Source organism: Bufo bufo, chromosome 2 (genome assembly GCF_905171765.1).
Source record: "Bufo bufo chromosome 2, aBufBuf1.1, whole genome shotgun sequence".
In the NCBI taxonomy this organism is placed as follows: Eukaryota; Metazoa; Chordata; class Amphibia; order Anura; family Bufonidae; genus Bufo; species Bufo bufo.
In genome coordinates, this window is record NC_053390.1 from 700,532,236 (window position 1) to 700,556,567 (window position 24,332).

At 39.9% G+C, this 24,332-nt stretch overlaps 1 protein-coding gene across 8 annotated transcripts in view; it reads left to right on the forward strand.

Annotated features, from left to right (window-relative positions):
- TENM3 (teneurin transmembrane protein 3) overlaps positions 1–24,332 on the forward strand; it is a 1,407,247-nt gene that overhangs the window by 1,341,306 nt on the left and 41,609 nt on the right. For all 8 annotated transcript variants that reach the window (XM_040418697.1, XM_040418698.1, XM_040418703.1 and 5 more), the window contains 2 exons: positions 22,287–22,519; positions 23,251–23,405. In XM_040418697.1, the coding sequence (XP_040274631.1) occupies positions 22,287–22,519; positions 23,251–23,405 (388 nt within the window). The remainder of the gene's footprint in view (positions 1–22,286; positions 22,520–23,250; positions 23,406–24,332) is intronic.

Below are 24,332 nucleotides of genomic sequence, written 5' to 3' on the forward strand. Positions count from 1 at the left end.
GGGCTTGGTAGACTATAGATAGGGATCTCTAATTTTTTCCATTAATTTCTTACAACACAGCCTGCCAAATAGTGTTTCAGCAATGAAAATTGAGAAGGGGATTTGACTTCTTGCATAATGATTATGGCAGAGTTAAATCTGTATGCTGGAGGCGGATAGAACTGTAACAAAGATCGTTATCAGTTTGGCACACCGCGTCCCGTCCTTAGCGAATCGCTCTTGCATTTGAGTAGTGAGTGCTTTCTGAAATCTGAACATTAAGAAGTCTATTTAAATAGATGACATCAAAGTAACTGGTAGCGCTCATTCCACTTCAATGCGCTTGCATTTAGAACACGTTTTGACTTTGATTTATAGAAAATTATGTGTGTCTGTCTGCATCCTAGACTTTTATTTAGTTGGTTTCATTTTTCTCAATGGCGGACATAATACAGCGTCACTGTATTAATTATAGTACCTGCATGGCAGATGGATTGGTATAGGTTGACACCACTTTATAGGTGAAGGTTCTTCAGGTAGGCCGGGAAATTCTTCTACCATATACAATAGCATGCCCATAGACTTTTATTACCTAAACTTATGCCAAAAGAGTTCCCTTTTTGGATATCAAGCTCCTATAAAGATGGATTATGGAATGAATATAAAGAGAATGAATACCTGCATTTGAGCTTCAGCTATTTTTCATAGATGGTTTTCTAGTCTGATGTCAATTTTCTTCTGTTTTGTGCTGCAGCACATAAAAGTATATTTACTACTCCTTTCCAAAAGCTACAAGAGAGATCCTTTAAAGCTAGTAAAGACATGAGAGCATGCTGAAAAAAACGCTTTAGTGGTCATCCACTGTATAAGTGAAATATGTTTGATTAATGAGGGTATGACCACTAACTCCACCCCACCGATCACTATATCTAACTCCAATAAAAGTGTATGGAATTGGCAGTGTCAATGCTCGATCCTCGCTCCGTTCCATATAGACTGCTCCTTACTATGGGCATGCAGGTGACAGTGGATGACAGACTGGGTCTCTCTGTCCCAGAGACATATGAGGCTGGTAGTTGTCAAACAACCACAGATCTACCATATATAGCCGATCCAGCAGATAGGTGGCCATTGTTTTACACTAGTAGGCCCCTCTAGGTTATGGACACATGGGGAGTAAATGCAGTGGAGTTTCTGCAGCAGAATTGCACATGGAAAGTCCTAGCTGATTGTCAAAAGTTTTATCCACGCTATGAAAAATGTAAGAACCAAACCAGAACATCACGCAGCATGTCAATTTTTGGTTGAGGTTTCTGTGTCAGATTTCATTCTGCAGCAAACCAGCAGCATTTTAGCAATGAATTCCGCAACAAAATCAGTGGCATACCCTCCCCATGAGGATTTACCTTAAAGGGGTGGTCGAGAATTTATATATGGATGACCTATCCTCAAGATAGGTCATCAATATCTGATCAGCAGTGGGAATCCAACTCCCAGAATCTCCCCGATCAGCTGTTGGAAGGGGCCACAGGGCTGGGGCCTTCTCTTATAACATCACTTCAATTGGTCATATGGCCTTTGTGCAGCTCGGTCCAATACAAGTGAATACGACTGAGCTGCAATACCAAGCAGAGATGCTATACAATGTATGGTGCTTTGCTTGGTATACTATGGCAAGGTACGGGCATTGCCCTTTCAGAAAGGTGATCAGCAGGGTTGCCGGGAGTCGGACTCCCAGCCATCTGATATTGATGAACTATGCTCTTCAGAAGCCGGCTAGGTGTTAGTTTAATTTTTAACCAGATAACCATGATATTTCTGACATTTTAAGAAGCTACATAAATTTCCTTCTATCTTGGAACACCTCTGCTTTTGTATATAACTTAATAGCACATATGTAACTCAAGCATATTCCTCAAAATAATAGGTTATAGACAAAGGGCTTCACTAAGGGCTGTAAGTGGCACCTATAAAGAGATTCCTTACAGCGGTCATGGCATTTCAAGTAATATATCAGCGCAACTTTTCAAAGACCGGGGAAGAGCGTTCTATCTTGGCAGTGGTAAAGGAGAATGTTATCACAGAAGAGATTAAATAAAGATTGCATAAACACCTACATCGGGTTACCATGGCAACCACGACAGTTTCAGAAAGACTTATACTGTTCTAATGGATGTATTACAATAGTTGTCAGTCATCGAAACGCCACTTTTAGTCTTTTAAGTGTGCATCCATATTTTAAATGTTCCTTTTTCCTCTCCTTAAAAGTTGAACGCCTTTTTTTTCCTTCACCCTTTTGTTGGGCATTGTAAGCGGTGTTTTTGTGCCTTTCGTAGAGATCTCCATATTTATAGATCTGTTTCAAAACTGAGTCAGTATGTCAGTCTTTTCTCTTACCAGATAACAAAAATATTGAAAATGATTTTCAAATTGACATATCGCTTATAAAGAGCCAGTAAATGCTGTGTAATCTGCAGCATGTTGTAGATCAGGAGGAGCTGAGCAGATTGATTGATATCAGAAAGTAGTATTTTTTAATTCATTATTCATAAAAAAACAATTGCCCTTGTTTAGTAGGTGTATGTAATTTGGAGCAGGATTTCTAAGTAAAAAGCATAGTAAATGCTGACAGGACTCCTAGTAGTGACTGTGAGAGTCCCACACAAATACAGTGATTGAGAGCTCTCTTTGTATCAGTTTTTGTCCGTCATCATGTGTGGGCAGGGTCAGCAGGACTCTCATTGCCCCTCCTAGGAGTCCTGTCAGGTCTTAAAGTACTCTGCTTTTTACTCAGAAATTCTGTTCCAAATCATATAAACCTATACATCACAGAGTTCAGCTTCTCATCCTTGATGATATCTTGCTCTCAGACAGGGCAGCGGAAATCACCTGACAGGTTGACTTTAAAGAGCAATTGTGCCCATGAATTGTCTGTACCTGAATGAAACTAGCAACACTCCATAGTCAAACTTCTCCTTAGCTTAGGTATGTCTTCAGCCCAAGGTAATAAGATGCCATTGTTCTTTAACCTAAACATCAGAAGAGGACAATAGGGCAGATTTTGCTCTAAAACACTGAAGTTCATGTTTGCATCACGTTTACTGGTTTACACACTTTTCTAAACATTTTACATCTCTTCCAGCAAGAGGACTTGACTTCATAGGAAGAGGGGTGCCCAATAATGTGCCAAAACATTGGCACATTTTTGGAGTGAAACTTTGCCAACTTATAGTCAGTGTAAAGGGCGACGCTATTAGTAAATCTGCCCCAGTGAGTTTAGTATAGCCCAACTTGAAACTTATACTGTCCCAAATTAGATTGAACCACAGGATCTAGCTATTGTTAACATATATTTCACTTTTCTTCCTTAAGAACCTACTAAAGACAGGAACAGTAATAGATTTCAGGCTTGATTTTCTTAGAACGGTTTTCACTGCACACTACAGAAAGTTAAATTATAACAATTCTCAACACTTCATATGGTTACATCTGGATTGATGTTGACCCTATAATATCTGACCTGCATTCAAATATTTCTGGTTCAATTACTTTGATTACTACTTGTCCATTATGGGGAAGAACAGGATTTTATTGTGGTAGAATGGGGACATTTTTCCTTATTTCCATACTAGCAAACTTTGGCTGAATTGACGTACCGGTAATCAGTGGGCAAAATCTGTGACGGCTTCCCACGCACACACCTTCATCTATTATATGCCATTTATAATACTGGTGTTGTATTAAATATTGTATTACTTTGGGCTCTTTTGGGTACCAGGGCAAGGTAGCAACTGCTTAGGGCCCATTCACATGACTGTAAGGGCTCCATGCCTGTATTGCAGACCACAAATGGCTGGTCCACAGTATACTGTCTCCGGCCGTGTGCAATCTGTGCTGAGGATGCAGACCCATTGACTTCAGTGGATCCACAATCCGCAAAATGCGGCAAAAAATAGGATAGGTCCTATCTTTTGCGGAGCAGAGCCACGGATCGGAAGCCGATGGAAACACTATTAAATGCTTCCATGGCCATTCAGGTCCATGCCTCCGCACCGCAGAATATAGGACATGTGCTACTTTTTGCCATCATTTGCAGATCACGAACCCATTCAAGTCAATTGGGTCAGCACCGCAATACGGGATTCACACGGCCTATGCGGCAAATGCTATTTGCGTTCTGAAGCACTGGTACAGAGCACTTATGTTAAAGTGAATGGACCCTTACTCTGTTCTCTGTATAATAAAAGGGGTTGTTCCATGACAACTTATACTCAGGATATGAAATAAGTGTCTGATTGGCAGAGGTCCAGATGCTGGGGCACCTGCCAATTACGAGAATGGGGGCTCAGGCTCCCCATTTGAATGAAGCAACATGCATGTGTCCGCAACTACAATCAACTTTTTGGGATTGTTAGAGATAGCTGAGATACACTCTGCTATCTCCGGCAGCCCCATAGAACTCAGCGTGCATGAGTCAGCGTGCATGAGTAATAACGGCTCCATTCAAATTGGGCAGCCCGGACTCCTGTTCTTGTGTTTCTGTGGATAGGGGATGCAACAACTCCTGGCTAGTCATTGAATGAGATGTCTGGTTAAAAGAGCCCAATTTCAAATAGCAATAAGGAGGCATCCCTTATTTTGGTCTCTCACGTATCTGCCACAGAAAAGAACATCTACAACCAGCATTTCTCACTCTGGAGGATTCAACACATTGATGCATTGCACAGATCACTGACTTCAATAAGTAGCCTTCAGTAGAAACCGTGTAATGCTTCCTTTCACCTGTGGAGGCGATATAAGTGAATCAAGTACATGCAGTACAGTTCTCCCATTACTTTTGATCACTAGGGGTCTAAACAGAGGCATACCTCAGGACAAGCTTATTAGGGACCTTTTAACAAAAAAATAATGACTATCCAAAAAGTGCCCATACACTTGCTCAATGGAGCAGACGATTCCCAACAATCGCCTTCTCATCAGTAGAGGAGAAAGCTGCATTTACATGCAGCAATCCCCTCCACAGTATAGGGAGGAGCGATCACGAATGCCATTGCTTGTCTCCATACAGAATCATTGTTTGCCGGTGGGCAGAGTGCTGTTTAGAAGGCACAATCTGATGCCCACAATTGATGATTTAGGTGACCGCACCAACGATCTATCACCCGAAGAACGAGTGTTTTGCTCGTTCGTTAGGTAATCGGCATCACCTTGACACTGGCAGATTATCACTGATGAGAGTTGATACAAACGCTAATTAGCGATAATCTGCACGAACATTGGGCAGTGTAAAGGGGCCTAAAGCTGACAACTCTTCGTACAGCCAGCCTGCATATGCAGTCATTAGCAGACCTATGCTTTATACACAACAAAAATAATATCATGTTAAACAATAGCAGACAGAGTTAAATAGCTTATTCCGTAGTCAGTGCCGTCTGAAAAGTGAAATTTCAAGTCATTTCAAGCATCCTCTTTAGCAGTGAATATGACACAAGTGAAATATTGCATTAACTTCAGCATTCATTTCTTTCTTTTGTTCAGAAACAATATTTAATTATTTCCTTTTATCTGAAATAAAAAGCAGTGCGTATTTTGCTTGAAATGACAGTGATAAATGATCAGGAGAAAACTTCAACAGAATTCAACTTTTTATATAAACTGATAACAGTAACACTGTTTGATGCCCCAAGAATTGTCTTAAAGGGAAACTCAACTTTCAGCTACTTTTATTTTTAGCTAACGTTTTGCAGTTTGTTTTAACAATACAGCATAGAAATAAACCTATTTACATAGTACGGCTGTATATGTAAAGTCTTTATGTGATCTTCTACCGATCCTCAAATGTCTATGGATATCTTGAAGCACAAGGAAATCCCAGGACTCTGTGTCCAAATCAGCAATATTGTTAGCTGGACAAATAGCTCTAGTGTTGCCCATCATGAAAACTGAAGATTAGATTAGTAATTTGCTGAATGTAAAATTCTCCTTTAAATCATAAGTAGACTTTGACTTGAAGAAAGTTGGAGTAGCCTACTACCAGAATGGGATAAAAATTTATAAATAAGCATTACTCACCTCACCAATCCCTCTGATGCTGCTCCATTCCCTGCTGAGTAATTCTTATTATTTTTTTAAGGGGGATGTCCAGCTTTTAATAAGTGGTGGCCTATCATCAGGATAGTTCATCACAAGAGATGAGTGAATTTCATATTTTGAAATTAGTTCACGCTTCATTTACTGGTAAAAGGTGAATTGCATTATGGATTTTGTTACCACGGACCATTATGCAATTCTATGACGGAATGCATAGCGGAATGCCTTTAGAGGCCTTCCGTTATTCATTCCATCATTATAGAAGTCTATGGGTTGCAAAACGTATCCGTCCCATTTCCGTTATGCAGCCCGTAGACTTCTATTCTGTTTTGCAGCCCGTAGACTTTTATTATGATGGAATGAATAACGGAAGGCCTCTAAAGGCATTTAGTTATGCATTCCGTCATAGAATTGCGTTATGGTCAGTGGTAACAAAATCCATAACACAATTCACCCTTTCGCCAGTAAATGAAGTGTGAACTAATTTCATAACCTGAAATTTGCACATCTCTAGTCATCACTACCTGATTTTTAGGGATCTGACATTCCACCCCCAGCAATCAGCTTTTTGGGCGTACTCCTTTGCCAGACGTTGGCGCCGGAACTGTACAGCTCCATCAACTGCGCAGTGGAGAGAGCTTGTCACTGCAGCACTGCTCCCATTGACTACAATGGGAATAGCACTTTAGTAACGAGCCCCCTCCACTACAAAGTTGACGGAGCTATGGAGCTGTTTAATTCCGGTGCTATTTCATGGCAACAAAGCTACACCTGAACAGTTGATCGGAAGGGGAGGAGGGCGTCGGAGGATAGGCCATCACTAAGTAAAAGTTGGACAACCCCTTTAACCCATTCTGAAGCTTGTTTAAGTAAATATTCTCCTCTTGCAAAACCCTTTAATTCTTGCCCTTACTGGAATAAAAGCACTTGATCCGTCAGTAAATTTGCCTTGTTACTGAAGTTTCGAGGTTTCTTTTACTCATTTCCCGATCTGTCAGCTGAGTTATAGGGTCTTGGCAGCAGTGTTAATAAGTGACAGGAATCCTTATCATCCACGGCTAGTTAAACCATTTGAGGGATGGTGAAGCTTATTATCCTGTGTGTTATCTATCGCCATTTAATTGTTATATGACACTGACAAGCTATGCAAGAGTTCACAGTAAAATTTACTAACAAAATCAATAGAGGAATACCAGGGATGAGATACAGACATTGCAATTGGAAGGCTGGAATGAGATGTCGAAAAGAGGTGAATGAAAGGAGCAAACAGTATATTTTCTTTTATGAGTTATATCTCTAAGAAGCAAGAAGCTGTGTACGCATCATATTGGATGATGTGGATGCACAGAAAGGCATAGGAAGTCATGGAAACTGCTGTGCCTTCATAGACTTATTTTATTTATTTGATGCACTTAGATAGCACCGCTATATTCTGCAGCGCTTTACAGACATTATCATCACGCTGTCCCCAATGGGGCTCACAATCTAAGTTGCCTATCAGTCTTTGGATTGTGGGACGAAACCGGAGAACCCGGAGGAAACCCACACAAACATGGGGAGAACATACAAACTCCATGCAGATGTTGTCCTTGGTCACATTCAAACCTAGGACCCCAGCACTGCAAGGCAACCGTGCTAACCACTGAGCCACCGTGGTGCCCATAGACTTCCATACTTATATCACAATTAATATCTCCTAACTCAGTTGAGGTCTACCAAACATATTTTGTTGTTAAAGCCTACCTGAATTTTCAAAAAAGTCACCATTTCCTGTGAGCCGTCTTCTGTGTCTCCGTTACGAGGGACAGATCTTGCCTGGCAACAAGCAGTGGACAGCAACTTAGGGGTCTCTAGTGCCTATGAAATTAGCGATTTTTTAAGGTGGATGCAGGCATATTTTTTAAATGAAGTGATTTAGAAATGTGCTACTTGCACAATTCTCTATTAAATGAAATGACATTGTGTGAAAGTAGGGTGAGTCTTTAAGGTCATTAAAAAGTTATGCCCTATTATGATACCAGGAGAGAGAGATCACGTCACCTGATCCCCCTCCTATGTTTGCTAAAACTAGCTGGACTCCGAAGGACTACAAGCATCCATGGATACCTCTAAAGGGGGTTCAGAGGAAGCAGTCATCCCATACTTTATCTATACGGCACATGAAAGATGAGGGCCCTGTCACAATTTTGCCTAAGGGGCTTCACATTATACCTCTACAGGGATTCACTGGATACTGTGGAAGGAAATCCATTCAATTCCACTCATAATATCCATGACTTGCTTGGCTAAGCAGAACCTATAAATTGAACAGGGTTGTCCAAAACAGCCAAATCCTTTAATGTCATCATTTATTGTGGGTCATTGGAAAAAATACGTCATGCAGTACATTGGAGATTTTTCACCACAGTTGTACATTAAAAAATCCACCATACTTATACGCATTGCCTAGTTACAGATGAGTATGGTGCTGATACTATTTCCCCAGATGACTGAGCCCTAGTGCATTACCCGAAACATCTCTGTTATAACAATAATTCTACTTCTCATGATGATGGGTGCTGATTAGGAGTCATTAGGTAAATTATTAAAGAGGTATTCCCATGTGAGACATTAATGGGATTTCTCTAGGATATCCTATCAATGTCAGATAGGTGCAGGTCCCATGTTTAGGCACTGGTCCCCCGAAGTAAAGAAAAGCACAGTATGCATACCCTCCATTCAGTGCTATGGGAGTGTTCAAGATATTTTCAAAAGTTCCATAGTGATAAATGCAAAGAAAGCTGTACATGTGTGGTCATCCCTCCATTCACCGCTATGGGACTGCTGGAAGTCAATGAGCCAGCACTCTATTTTTGAAACGTCATAAGCGGTGAAAGGAGGGTGGCCACACATGTGTGGTGTTCTGTCCCACCACTATGGAACCCACACCTATCTGACACGGATGGCATATCCTAGCCATATGCCATCAATGTCCCAAATATATCATGTTATATGTCCAATAATGACAAATGCTCTGATTAGATATTCAGACCGAAAATTCCTGTTGTGTATATAATAAACTGTACAGTATGTACACGTATGCATATTGTGGTTTGGTAGAAAAAGAATGATACAGTAAATACCAGATAATTTACTACTTTTTCCTTGCCGTTGTACAGAACATATCAATTGTAGCTACTGTTTCAGGAGATTCATAAGTTATAAATGACTACTCCTTATGGGAGGACTCATTTCATGCCCAATAGTTGGAGGCAAAGCATGCCCGTGGGGCTGGGTAACGGCATCAAGCAGTTTGTGAATAGACAGGGGCAGTGATGCAGTTAATAGGAGGATAAGGAGTAGTTGGCAGATATAGTGTTGCCTGTAAGAAAATGTTTGCTGTAAAATATAGCAATTTCCTAACTGTTACTGACTTGTGGCTATTTCCTGCTGTATTTTTTTCTAAGGAATATCGTAATCAGGAAGAATATTTCTTATATGTGTTGTGAAAATGATTAAATACCTTAAAGGGGTTATCCGGGAATTAAAAAAACAAAAATACTTAAATATTACTTTAGTATAAATATATTCCCAAATACATTTCATCAGCTATAAAGGTTCATTTTGTCTAGGGAGCATTCATTAGGAGAAATAAAATGGCCGCCGTCCTATTAGAACACACAAAACCTGTCCTAATCACACAGGAGGACAAGTTACTTTACAACACTGAGGTAAAGAGCTGCCTTATCCTCCTCTCTGCTCTGCTTGTCAGAAATTATGATCTTGAATACAATTTAATATGATCTTCAGCTGAATCTCTGTAGGAATGGAGTTCATGAGGAGACATGAAGTACAGAGAGGATGGACAGGACAGGTAATGTGGGGCTGTGGTAATGGGGACTGCATACAAGTGCTGCTACTCATTATTTACACCCCCACTATCCTCTCTGTACTTCTTGTCTCCTAATGAATCCAATTCCTAAAAAGATTCATCTGAGGATCATATTAAACTGTTTTTAGGATCATAATTCCTGACAAGTAAGAGAGGAAGATTGTGCATCTCTTTAACTTGTCTTCCTGTGTAATTAGGACAGGTTTTGTGTGAACTAGTAGGATGGTGGCCATTTTATTTTTCCTAATGATGGCTCCCCGGACAAAACGAGCTATTATAACTAATGAAAGGTATTTGGGAATATATACACTCACCTAAAGAATTATTAGGAACACCATACTAATACGGTGTTGGACCCCCTTTTGCCTTCAGAACTGCCTTAATTCTACGTGGCAGAAACACAGAAATGAAGTGGCAATTCTGGAGGAGCTGCTCAGCCCCTGACACTGTGGCGTGTCTTTTTATTGGAGGAGCAGCCCGACCGCATGTGGACCGCAATAATCGACTAACCCCAGCAAAATATGCATACAATGGAGGATGTCGACGCGGTCCACATGCACCACAAGAGGCAAACTACACAGAATGTAGCAAATAAACATATGAAACATAGAGAGGAAATGCACCAAACAGAAATGCTACTGACTATACTGGGAAGTCATAAATGCAGGTATTAAAAGCTGAGACTTTCGCCAATATGTTCCAGTCAGGAAAATATCGGAGCCCATCATTGCACCACGTCACGGTCACTCTGCCATGCTGAGTGACCGTGACATGGTGCAATGATGGGCTCCGATATTTTCCTGACTGGAACATATTGGCGAAAGTCTCAGCTTTTAATACCTGCATTTATGACTTCCCAGTATAGTCAGTAGCATTTCTGTTTGGTGCATTTCCTCTCTATGTTTCATATGTTTATTTGCTACATTCTGTGTAGTTTGCCTCTTGTGGTGCATGTGGACCGCGTCGACATCCTCCATTGTATGCATATTTTGCTGGGGTTAGTCGATTATTGCGGTCCACATGCGGTCGGGCTGCTCCTCCAATAAAAAGACACGCCACAGTGTCAGGGGCTGAGCAGCTCCTCCAGAATTGCCACTTCATTTCTGTGTTTCTGTCTTGTTAGATTTGAGTGTGTTCAAACACTCTTTTGCACCTGGTAACCTCCATCACATGGTCTGGCATAGGTGTGGCTCACAGCCTGGCCTCATTCACATTGTACTACCACAGTATTCTTGCTGGGCTTTTGTGTGGAGGCTTGGCTGTGAGCTGAATTATATCACCCCCAGACCGTGTTCACACCATAGTTAGAGCAGCGGCTAGGACCCTCTGCCATGCTGAGTGACCGTGACATGGTGCAATGATGGGCTCCGATATTTTCCTGACTGGAACATATTGGCGAAAGTCTCAGCTTTTAATACCTGCATTTATGACTTCCCAGTATAGTCAGTAGCATTTCTGTTTGGTGCATTTCCTCTCTATGTTTCATATCTTAATTCTACGTGGCATTGATTCAACAAGGTGCTGATAGCATTCTTTAGAAATGTTGGCCCACATTGATAGGATAGCATCTTGCAGTTGATGGAGATTTGAGGGATGCACATCCAGGGCACGAAGCTCCCGTTCCACCACATCCCAAAGATGCTCTATTGGGTTGAGATCTGGTGACTGTGGGGGCCATTTTAGTACAGTGAACTCATTGTCATGTTCAAGAAACCAATTTGAAATGATTCGAGCTTTGTGACACGGTGCATTATCCTGCTGGAAGTAGCCATCAGAGGATGGATACATGTTCTCATTCTGTTTACGTCAAATTCGGACTCTACCATTTGAATGTCTCAACAGAAATCGAGACTCGAGAAATCAGACCAGGCAACATTTTTCCAGTCTTCAACAGTCCAATTTCAGTGAGCTCGTGCAAATTGTAGCCTCTTTTTCCTATTTGTAGTGGAGATGAGTGGTACCGGTGGGGTCTTCTGCTGTTGTAGCCCATCTGCCTCAAGGTTGTGAGTGGTGTGGCTTCACAAATGCTTTGCTGCATACCTCGGTTGTCACGAGTGTTTTTTTTAGTCAACGTTGCTCTTCTATCAGCTTGAATCAGTCGGCCCATTCTCCTCTGACCTCTAGCATCCACAAGGCATTTTTGCTCACAGGACTGTCGCATACTGGATGTTTTTCCCTTTTCACACCATTCTTTGTAAACCCTAGAAATGGTTGTGCGTGAAAATCCCAGTAACTGAGCAGATTGTGAAATACTCAGACCGGCCCGTCTGGCACCAACAACTATGCCACGCTCAAAATTGCTTAAATCACCTTTCTTTCCCATTCTGACATTCAGTCTGGAGTTCAGGAGATTGTCTTGACCAGGACCACACCCCTAAATGCATTGAAGCAACTGCCATGTGATTGGTTGACTAGATAATTGCATTAATGAGAAATAGAACAGGTGTTCCTAATAATTCTTTAGGTGAGTGTATATATATATATATATATATTTAAGTATTTTCATTTTCTTAATTCCTGAGTAACCCCTTTAACATCTGCATAATTATATTCATATACAACTATGTGAAAAAGCAGTGACATAACTAGAAATTACTGGGCCCCACAGCAAATTTTTGAACGCCCCCCCACCAACTTCTTTGCAACTTTTGGGTAGGCCCCTTCTGAGTTTGGGCCCCAAAGCAATCGCTTCCCCTATAGCTATGCCCCTGTCAAAAGGGGACGTTTACACAGGGGCGGATTGGCCATAGACCCTAGAGGGAAATTTCCTGGTGGGTCGATGGCCCAGGGGGCCATAGAAGTCCTTCTCTCTATGAGAATCAGGTACGTATGTACCCAGCCAGTGTGACCACACATGCCCTCCTGAATTCAACTGCTCTGGCTCGCACCTCACCTCCTAAGCTCCTGCTCCATAGACAACTGGAGAAGGAGGACAAAAAAATGGCAGCTATTGATGACGAGTACAGAGGGCCAGCTTTTGGGGCTGTATATTGTACTACACTGTGTTATTTGGTTCTGTTGGGATTGTATTTTGCTCCACGGTATTGCTGACCCTGCCTACTTGTGTTTCAATGCTTTTGGTTAATTTGGATCCACCTACAAAATGGGGCCACTTTTATTTTGTTTTTACAGGGCCACTTTAAGTTCCCAGTCTGCCCCTGCATTTACATATACCTTTTCATGCTGCATATTTTCTGTATAGAAGTGCTTTACAAAGAAAGGTATGTTAACGTGTGATCTGTAGGATCTGGTGATTATTTGACTTTACACTTTTGCAGACTGATTGCCAGTATTGGTATAGCTGTAGTACTGTATGTAAATGTGGATCAGGGAATTATAAATACTAAAGGATCTCATGAAGACATTACCATGGGAGGGGGGTGCTGTTGGCGATCATACAACGGCTGCTGCAATATTTTGCCCAATCATGATAAATTGGTTTGGATCTGCCTTTAACACAGGGCAATGATCGCCCAAACAGTCTATTGCATGAACACTCATTCCCATTCACTTCCCTGGATAAGTATGTCATTGATCACATCTTTTATATGGACAGACCGCCGACGATCAGCTAATCAACATTAGGCCAACACTTAATAAAAGCTGGACAACTCTTTTATTTACTGTACTTAGAAATAATGCAAATGAGAAAACGTACAAAATGAGAACAATAAAGTATCTGGACTTCCACACGATTATTCCTGCAGCAATTTAATGCTAAAAAATGTGCTTGTTTTGCTAATTGTTTTAAATAAAGCCCCATGTTGTTTTTGCCTATTAATGAACAATTTTAATAAGCGTTTGCAGCAGGCAGGCTCCTAGCAGGGATGTGAGTGCCTCTGTAAAGATTTCTTAATAATAATGCTGCACTTTAGTATCCCTGTAAACGAGGGAATATTAAAGCACTTTGCATCTTTATGCAGTTTCACAAAGCATGATTAGTAACCGGATATAATTGGTAATTTTTATGTCCATTAGAGGCACAGAACCTTAAACCTGCTGCGCCAGCCTTTGCCCCCTTGACCTTTTTTATTTTGCTAAGGATTTTAGCGCTGCCATTTTATGATGTTGAGCAAGTGTTGCTTAGTCAACAAAGTAAAAGCTGTGCTGTATTTACTACAGAAGTAGCATTTATGATCTGGAGCAAGCGATTTTAACAAGGTATTTAGTCTTAGAGGGATATTTAATACTGTTCTAGCAACAAAAAGGCCCAAAATGTGCGTTTACTTCCTAAACTGTAATATTTCTTAAAATTCGACTTTGATTCTCTCTGCCATGTAGCCAGGCACAGAAATAAGGTAATCGCCATTGAGCAGTGCATGAGGAAAGAGAAGAGAAAAGGATTAAAGGACAAATATTGATTTAAGCTAATGTCTAGAATAGGTTGCTGTAATGGATTCTTTACAGATATGGACATGGGTAGTAAATCTTGTCTGCGGCAATGAACAGAGTTTTGTTAAATTGTTAAAAACAAGCATAACAAACCCTGCTGAGTAAGTTTGCAATAAACTTAATTAATCTTCAGAGCTTGTTTCCTCTATAAGATGTAAGATCCACTCAACATGGTAAATTCAGCTTTTTATTGCATATATAACAAGTCCAGAGGTTATAGGACAATCATTTCTAGTAGTATACCATAGGGCAGAGATAAATTCAACTCTTAAAGGGCTTATCCAATACTATAAACTGCCCCCCCATATGATGGGCCCCTCACAGGGAATATACTTAGCCTGCTCTCACTCCCTGCGCCGCTCCTGGTCCCCGCACCGCCACTGCTGCTTCTCCCCGTGCGTGGATGAAAACATCCAGTGTCAAGGGGGGGAGCAGCCATGGCAGGCGGGGATGGGGAAGAGCCTCCCTAGCTTCATCCGCGATGCTAGGGAGGCTCATCCCTGTCCCCGCCTGCCATGGCTGCTTCCCCTCCGACACCGAATGTTTTCATCAGCACATGGAGAAAAGCAGCAGCGGGGACCAGGAGCGGTGCAGGGAGCTGGGTAAGTATATTCCCTGTGAAGGGCCCGGCATATGGGGGGCAGTTTATAGTATTAGATAACCAATTTAACTATGAAAAACTTAGAGGGAATCTGTCAGATGAAAAAACAACCACCTTACAACATCCCCTACCTAATGTGGTCAGCATTTTGGCAGGGTCCAAAACAGCTAGCAGACTTGCTTTAAAGGGAATGTTTTGTCAGAAAATGAACAATTGTATTTTTAATTTCTCATGTCAATATATATACTGCATTTAAACAAAAAACATAAAATCCTGCCGTTTTCGCACTGGCCACTAAGCCTAATAATAGGCACCACTTCTGAGTCTGTTCAGATCACTTTATTGCAGTTACCTGCTTATCATTACAGTCAGGATTAAAATCACAGATATCACACCTCTGTGTGTAGATAATACAGTATTCACCCTTCACAATGGGTAATTGTCAAAGCTTATCTGCTCCATCCTGACCTCTGCACAGGTCACAGAGCACGCCTAGAAAGCTCTACCATAGAAGTAAATGAGGTCCCCTCCAGATCATTGTGTGTATGGACCATGGAGTGCCTTACAGCAGTTCTTAAATGCTCTCTGGCAAGATAGAAACCCCATAATCATTTACAGGAAATATAATTAAAAAATCTTCAATCAGAAAATAGATTAGAAAAAATGGATGGTTGTCGCTATCTGGTTTTTACTGGCAGAAAATAAAATTCTTCCGTACATTCCCTTTAAGCAGGCCCTAGATTAAAATAATTCCCCATCTTGTGTAGTTCCAGGTTGTATAAAGCATCATTATAAAATTACATATTATTTCAATTAGATTTTCACATTTTTAGTGTTTTTAATGTTGTACATGTCTGTACAAACATCGAGAAACACCTGCACTTATGTGCCCCAATCCAGGTAATCAGTGGTGCTTAGCAATCACACCAGACGGTCTCTTCAGAGTAATAGAATAACTTAGAGGAATTTGCAACACTCTCCATTTCCATAAAAACTCTGCTTTATTTTGGTTAAAACATCAGCATGGTTGGCACAACCTGACACTCAGGTAGGCGACGGCCGTCTCCCACTATACATACTTCTTAAGCCGCCTTACGTATAGTAGCTGCAGGCTGCTGTTGTTTAAAAGGGAAGTATTATCATAAAATAGCATGTTATTTGTACCACATTCTTACATTTTTGCCTTTTTGCTTTTTTTTTACATTTTATGTCTATACATAAAATAATAATTCTGAAATATTCCAGTCTACTCATTAACTACTGCAGGACACACAATAGCTTCACAGTTTTATTTTTCTATGGGTCACTTGACAGCTTTACTGTGTAAACTGGGACAGATCCATTAGAGTCATCTCATTATTATTACAGGTGAAGGATTCAATGAAAGATGATACTAATGTAAGACATTAAAGAATCACCCTCTGTATGTTGCTCCACTGCAACTTCCTAGCTTCTGGGGGAGAGGTAGCACTTCATCCCTTAATGTAGACTGTATTAATCAATTGACACTTTTCTGACTATTAACTCCCATTCATTGCAGATTTCATAAGTCTATACAGACAACTCACGAAGGCAGTGTGCCCCTCCAGTATGGCCAGACAGAGAGAAGTGTGTGCCTCCAATAAAAATAAAAAAATTTATTTTCTCTAATAAAATATTTTAAAAGATCCAACTTTTAGACAACATCTCTGCTGCATATGCCCCCATATCAATTTTACACTGAAAAATTGAAGTAATGCAGTGAGCAATATGACAATAACTTGCTCTGTATTTCCTGAGCAGTCCGTGCTCCTTTATGTTATCTACTGGATTTATTTAGAATCTCTTGAACCATTTATTTCCCTGGTATTAGAAAATGCAAGTGCAGCCGACAAGCTGAACTTATTATTTATCACCGAGGATAATGCTTACAGCATCCAGTATATATTAAAACTAAATTTCGGGTCCCATCTTTCCTTGTTAATGGCGGGGTTATTGCTTCCTGCATTTGGTATGAAGAATGTGTTAATTTATTATAAATGTATTTATTTTTACTAAATCACATGTACTGTGTGAACAGATGTTTACAGCTCGCACAGAGATGCAGATTTATTTTAGTTTTGTATTTGTAAACTCATCAGAAATGGAACTAATTTTTCCGGTGTTCTTAGCAATATGATAACTTTTATTTGTTCTATAAATGCATAACACGGAGAAATAAACTGAGAAGAAGCTATGAATCCTACATGTTCCACCTCATTCTTCGGTCTGTAATATTTGGCCGTAGTATTGATGCTTTTACTGAGCCACGAATCAAATATTTGTTGCTTTTTTTATATGGGTTTTGATCTTTTGTTTTTTTCTTAAACTCTTTTTATTCTTACAGTAGATACACTGGGAATTTTAAGGCCACATTTAAATCTCTTTAATGTAAAATGTATGATTGGAATATGATTTAGAAGATATTATGGCCTAGTAATATTTAATATTCTATTCAAACACTTCAAATTTCACAGGGAAAAACAAAAGGTCAATATTAAGCAAAATATGATTTAATTAGACAGCTTTAAACTGTAAATCAAAGTGTAGCTGAAAAAATATCACACTTGCATTGTTCAGAAAGTTTAAAGTAGACCTACCAAGATTTTTTCTAAGGATTTCTGCACATAATAATTTTAACATCAATGTTTAGAAATGATCACTTGAAGTTACAGGCCCAAACCCATAGACTGTCTTACTATCTGTGTTGGGCAGAGATGTCTTGTATATACAATTACACAACGTTTTACACTTTCTTCATTAAAAATCGCCCACCATTCTGCTTCAGCAAAGTCTTTAATCTAGCGTGTGGTGCTACAGAATCTGACATAAATCATTCAGAGCACTGCTCCGATTTCTGATGGCTCTCTCTGCTCTCCACTTCCGTTTTCTCAGTGTTAGGGATCATTCAGACAACCGTATCCATTTTGTGGCAAATTGCAGATCCACTGCAATGTGTGTTCGGTCAGCCCTATGATAGAAATGCCTATTCTTGTCCATGAAACGGACATGTTCTATCTTTCTTGCAGGGGCCATGGAATGGAAGTACAGATGTGGACAGAACACGGTGTGCTATCCGCATCTTTTTGGGCCCCAAAAAAAGTCCCCTACACTAATTACTCTCCTATCGCTAGCCAAGACCTGACTGCCCATTGGATGATAAACCAATGATAACCCCAAATACCTAAAATGTAAAAAAAAAACAAGAAAGCATATATTATAGGAGGAATTTATCATTGTAAGTGTACTTGAGGTTAGTTATTAGATTGGAGTTGCTATGCGTATCTGTGTCAAATTTAGCAGTTGTGACAGTACGCCTAGGTGATGCCTAGTGTGGAGTTGTAACTTTTTTGCAAATTAAGTTGCACTTAATAAATGGGACAAGAAATGTATCTACTCTGAAATCCTGACCAAATTTTCACTCCAAATTGATTGGTGGCACTGGAAAGAGCAGTGCTCAAAAAGTCGACAAAATGTTTTCACAAGTGACCTAAAAAAGTCACAAAAACACTATTTGCGACTCAAAATTCATGAATGCAAGGCTTAATAAATTCCTACCTATTTATATATTATAGGAAATTAAATCTGCATTATTTATAAAAAATAAGAAATAAAATTATGGAAAATTCAGGTAAGAAGCCCAGCAAATAAAAAAGTTATAGGCATTAAATGAACACATGTGATCAGCGTCTAAACTCTCTCTTATGCTGAAGACTGAAATGCCCCTAGTCTTTAGCCAACTCAAGGATGATTCCCCCAAAAATGTATGCCTACTCATGTTTATACAGTATGTAATATGTCCACAATCCACATGTGTATAGAAGTGGAGACTACAGCACCAACTGTCAGTGTGTCCACTGTAATCAGGTCCTGACCCTGAGCAGCAGTCAACCTACTCTATAGAGCTGCTCATAGTTATGTCCAAAGTGATAATCTCTCCTTGCACGGAGCTGTGCAGATCCACTTTTGAGAACACGTGAATGTGTTTCTTGTTTCACATTGCTAAGCCAAGAGCATTCAAGGGCATCTGAGTGCCTACTCGTGCAGCCGTTCTTCAGGGATGGTTGCAAAAATGGGGACGTGCATAAGGTCATGTTTGCACTCGTTGGTTTATTAGCAGATTTGCTGCCGGAATATTTTACTGCAGATGTGAAAATGCAAGTCATTGGAAATGCATAAATCTATATTGCAGTCATAAGCTGGTTTAGCTCATGCCATGTTAGGACACAGAATAAGGACATGGTCTTGAACGTCTCCTTATAAAAAAGAAAACCCTCCGTATCTCAATACATATGTTGAACATATGATGAGGTAGCCTTAGACTCCAGCTCTGCAAGTTTCTTCTAATATAACAGGTACAGATGGTCATACATTGGATTAATCAATATCACTGCTTGCTGCTCTACAGCTCCGGATTATGAACGCTGTTCAGTTTTCCTGTCTTACTTTATTTCCTGGTGAACTTTAACTTCTCCGTCTGAGTCGATGGAAGTTTTAATTGTTTATCAATGCTTTTTCACTTTCCTCTTCCATTATGCAAATTTCAGACCAACTGTCTTCCTGCCACTGTGACATGTTGGGTTACCATGCCCAAAACTAATCTGAGAGCTGGCACCCTAAGGGAACAGCATGCTACTCTTCCTGAAGATTTCATAGCGCTCCTAACAAGCCATATGTAGATGGCGCCCTGCTTGACATGCCCAATCACAGCTGTTTAAAAAAGGAAAAAAATTCTACAGTATTTGCTGATTATTCTAAACTAATGGCTTATTTAGCTGGGGCGCATGAATAAAGATGCTTTTTTAATGAAAATTGCACACCAGGATTAAATGCAAAGCAGAAAAAAAGAACAATGTTAAATTACTCATAGAAAATGACTCACTTGAACGTGGGTTCTAGCAAATTAGTGACACTGATGTTTACTTTAAGGGCAATTTGAGAGCTGTCTGCCTGTTCACAATGCAGTCGGTCTGCACCCATCACAAAAGCATGGCGTGCTCCTAGCTCTCCGCTCTAACTCGTACACCAAGCATATTATTTTGCTTTAATACCCTGTAATATCTGGGAGTTAGTAAAAAATCACAGGTATATGCTGGTGCTAATTAAGCGGAAGAATGAAATTGGCACCTTGCAATTAGTGTAGCAAAAGCTGTGAAAGTGTGAAATTATAGATTCATTTTTTCTTATAATTGAAAAGTTTGTAGCAAAAAAATTTAACATTTATGGGGGCTTACCGGCTTGGATTTATCTATCCATCTATTATCTAGCTATCTATCTATCTATCTATCTATCTATCTATCTATCTATCTATCTATCTATCTATCCGTCTGTATATCCATCTATCTTATATCTATATCTTATATTATCATTCTCACATCTATCATATCTCTTAGGCATTATGCACATGGCATTAAGTGTTTTGCGCAAAACACGGATCCTGGCCGTGTGCATGCCACCATTTATTTTTTAACTTCAGTAAAAACGTCCTATCCTTGTCAGAAAAATGGACAAAAATAGGAAATGTTCTATTTATTTTTTATTTTTTTTGTGGGACTGTAGAACAGATATACGGATTCCGATAACACACAATGTGCTGTTCGTAACTTTTGCGGCCCCATTGAAATGAATGGGTCTGCATCCGAGCCACAAAAAATATACGTATCGGTTGCGAACAGAATCTACAGCCGTGTGTATGAGACCTTACTGGTATCTTATCTATTTATATTTCTTCCTGTTATACATTTCTTAGTATCTATCTACCTATCATCTATCTATTATCTTGGCACAGACGTACCGACATATACGGACGTTCCCGTGAAAGGTGGCCGGAGATCTGTGAGACTGGCAACACGTGGCTTGATCTGACATGTTTTCCTTTTGGATCAATTGACATCTGTGTTGTTTCTGGTGCTTGGCACACCTTCTTTCCCCAGGCTCATAAATACTAACAGAGTAGATCTAAAGTTATGTATGAAGTTTTAAAGGGGTTATACTAAAACTTGTAAACTCTTTTTTACTCACCTACAGATGTAGTTAACACACATGCTTTATGAAACGTGTTATCTAAACTAAATGCATTAAGCAAACACCTTCAACTGCTTTTCAATGGCTTTTGTTTCAAGAAAACGTGATGAGTTAAGAAATTTGAGTTAAGAGTTTGTGTGTTAACCATGCTACAACTGTATCTGATTATCTGGAGTTCTTTCTTCCCTTTCTGTGGGTGGTCAGCAGCTCACATGAGACAATCAAGCACCTGGATTTCCCAGGATTAGCTCTTGTTAACTCCTTTCTCCCCAGAGATGCATATGGTATGTAATACCCTCATCATTTACTTATCCACTGTCCAGAGAGAGGACAACATCTGCATGGAGTTTGTATGTTCTCCCCATGTTTGTGTGGGTTTTCTCCCACACTCAAAAGACATACTGATAGGGAACAAGATTGTGATGCTAGTTGGATGCTAATGTCTGTAAAGCGCTACGGAATATGTCAGCACTATATCAGTGCTTAAAATAATAATAATAATAATAATAATAATACAAATAATAAAATGGTTCTGTGTACATGGTTTTATAGATTTGGAACTAGGGATATATGAATGAAAGGTGTCTGGACCATTTCACCTGCTTCTCTATGAGATCAAAATGCAGCACTGAGAGGGGGAAGAGAGCAGGAAAGCTATTCAGCATGTTGGTCCACCACTGAATGCAGGAGTAGGTGGACCAGAAGGATAAACAGCGGGGGGTGCTACTGGAGAGGAAAATGTAATCTACATTAAAATGGAATAATATTTTTATTGCATGTATCTTGCAAAAATGCATCATTTGAATTACCCTATTTATTGCATAGTTATGGTTTTCGCAGGATAAGCCCTTTAAGGGCTCATGCACACGACCGTTCCATTTTTTGTGGTCCGCAAACCGCAGATCCGCAAAAAACAGAAGCTGCCCGTGTGCTTTCCGCAATTTGTGGAACGGAACGGGCGGCCCATTGTGGACATGCCTATTCTTGTCCGCAAAACGGACAAGAATAGGATATGCTATATTTTTTTGGCGGGGCCTCGGAACAGAGCAACAGATGCGGACAGCACACGGAGTGCTGTCCGCATCTTTTGTGGCCCCATTTAAGTGAATGGGTCCGCATCCGATCTGCAAAAACTGCGGCTCGGATGCGGACCCGAAAAACGGTCGTGTGCATGAGGCCTAAGGCAAATAGGATAAATTAAACAGTTGTGTCAAAATGATGAACACTTTGTGTACTCCATATGTTATTTATGCTCTGTGTTATATGTTCCGTTATTCTCTAATCTTCTTGTTTTACTCTTTATTTCTGCAGTAGCAACCTAGCTCACCGCTATTACCTGGCCACTGACCCTGTAACAGGAGATCTATATGTGTCCGATGCAAACACCCGAAAAATCTACCGTCCCAAGTCACTTACAGGAGCCAAAGATTTGATCAAGAATGCCGAAGTGATTGCTGGCACAGGGGAACAATGCACTCCCTTTGACGAGGCAAGGTGTGGAGAAGGGGGAAAAGCTGTTGAAGCAACGCTCACCACTCCAAAAGGTGAGTGACTTAGATTTTTGTTGCAACATTATGTTGTATTATTTGTTATGCCAAAAAACATACCTATGCAAAAAATGGCCGTAATATATATCCTCATAGTTGGTCATCTTTTGTATTTAAATCATCAGCTATGTGTGCATACTATCTGTTATCTGCTATTTGCAGTTTAAATTGGAAATTTGGACATTCCGATATATCTCCGACCAATGCCTCCAAAGTATAACACTGTGGCCTTTGTCACCTTTTTTTCAGGATGTCTTTATATAGAGTAGTATAGTCAACTAATTTACCATGTTTTGCAAGAAAAAAGTGTCCATGTATATCATCCCAAAGAAGGTCTCTGTCGTGTGAATGGGGCTCTATGGATAGATATTTAACATATAGGCTAAGAGGTTTCCCAGAGAATGCACTCAACATATAATTCAGTGTGAATATGCGTTTAGTTGTATCTGGTGCTCAGGGTCAATCCACACAGAAGATTTGATGCTACTGTCCCATTTATCTACACAAGACGGTATAAACTGACTGCTACAGATGCTTTCACTGTGTGACAGTGGCCGTGTGACATTTTTTCTATGCATACCTCCTATCAAGGCCTGACTTACATCTGGAGGTATTAGAGGAAGAGCTTGTTAAGATCTGATTTGCATACCGTCTTCATATCTGCTTTGCTTGCGCCATAACTGAGAATTGTAACTAGTGATCTGGGTTGTTTGTCTTCTTACATAAAGGAATTGCAGTGGATAAGAATGGATTAATCTACTTTGTGGATGGAAAGGTCATCAGAAAAGTAGATCAAAATGGGATCATATCAACACTGCTTGGATCAAATGACCTGACCTCGGCACGGCCCCTGACCTGTGACACAAGCATGCATATCAGCGAGGTAGTAAACTAATGAGACATTATTATTGCAATTTAATGATTGTGCAGGAAACAACTGTTTGCAGTAAGAATTTACCTACCACCAACTCCATATTTATAGAGCTTTATTAATTTACCATTTCTTGATTTGGAAAGCAGGCAAAAAAAATTGTGGGATAAAAAACAAAACAAAAAAAAAACACAATTCCACAAAGGTTTTTGGGGTTTTGACATTACGGTATTCACTGCACATTAAAAATGAAATTATGTCCTTATTCAGAGGGTCAATACGATTACAGTGATACCAAATTTGTATAGTTTTTATTTGGTTTTATTATTTTTGAAAAAAAAATTAAGAAATGGAAAAAAATTCATCTATAACTTTTTATACTTTTGTCTACAGCGCTGTATGAGGGCTTGTTTTGTGCGGGAAAAACTGTAGGTTTTATTGGCACCAATTTTGGGGTGCATACAACTTTTTGATCACTTTTATTCAACTTTTTTTAGGGGGACAAGGAGACTAAAAAATGATGACTCGTGTATTTTTATTGTTTTTTTCATCATGTCATTTACGGCAATAACTCATATGTTTATTTTTTATCGTTTATATATTTTCTATATGCAAAAGTTAGAAAGTGGAGTGATTTAAACTTTTAACAGTTTTGCTTTTAAATTTTTATTCACAATAACTTTTAGCCCTCTTAGGGGCATAAAACCTGTGATCTTCTGATCCTTAGGCCCATTCACCCTAATAGAGAAGTTTCAGTAGGTTCCAGGCTGTCATGGTAATCAATCAGAACCCCCGCGATTTCAATGCGTGAGCTCCAGTCAGAAGACAGAGGGAGCCTCATCAAACACTTTTGAACGCGTCTGAGAGGTTAAATGATGGGGTTCGGCGTGATCACCGTTCCCCGTCATTGCGGGCAGGTGCCTACTGTATTAGGCAGAC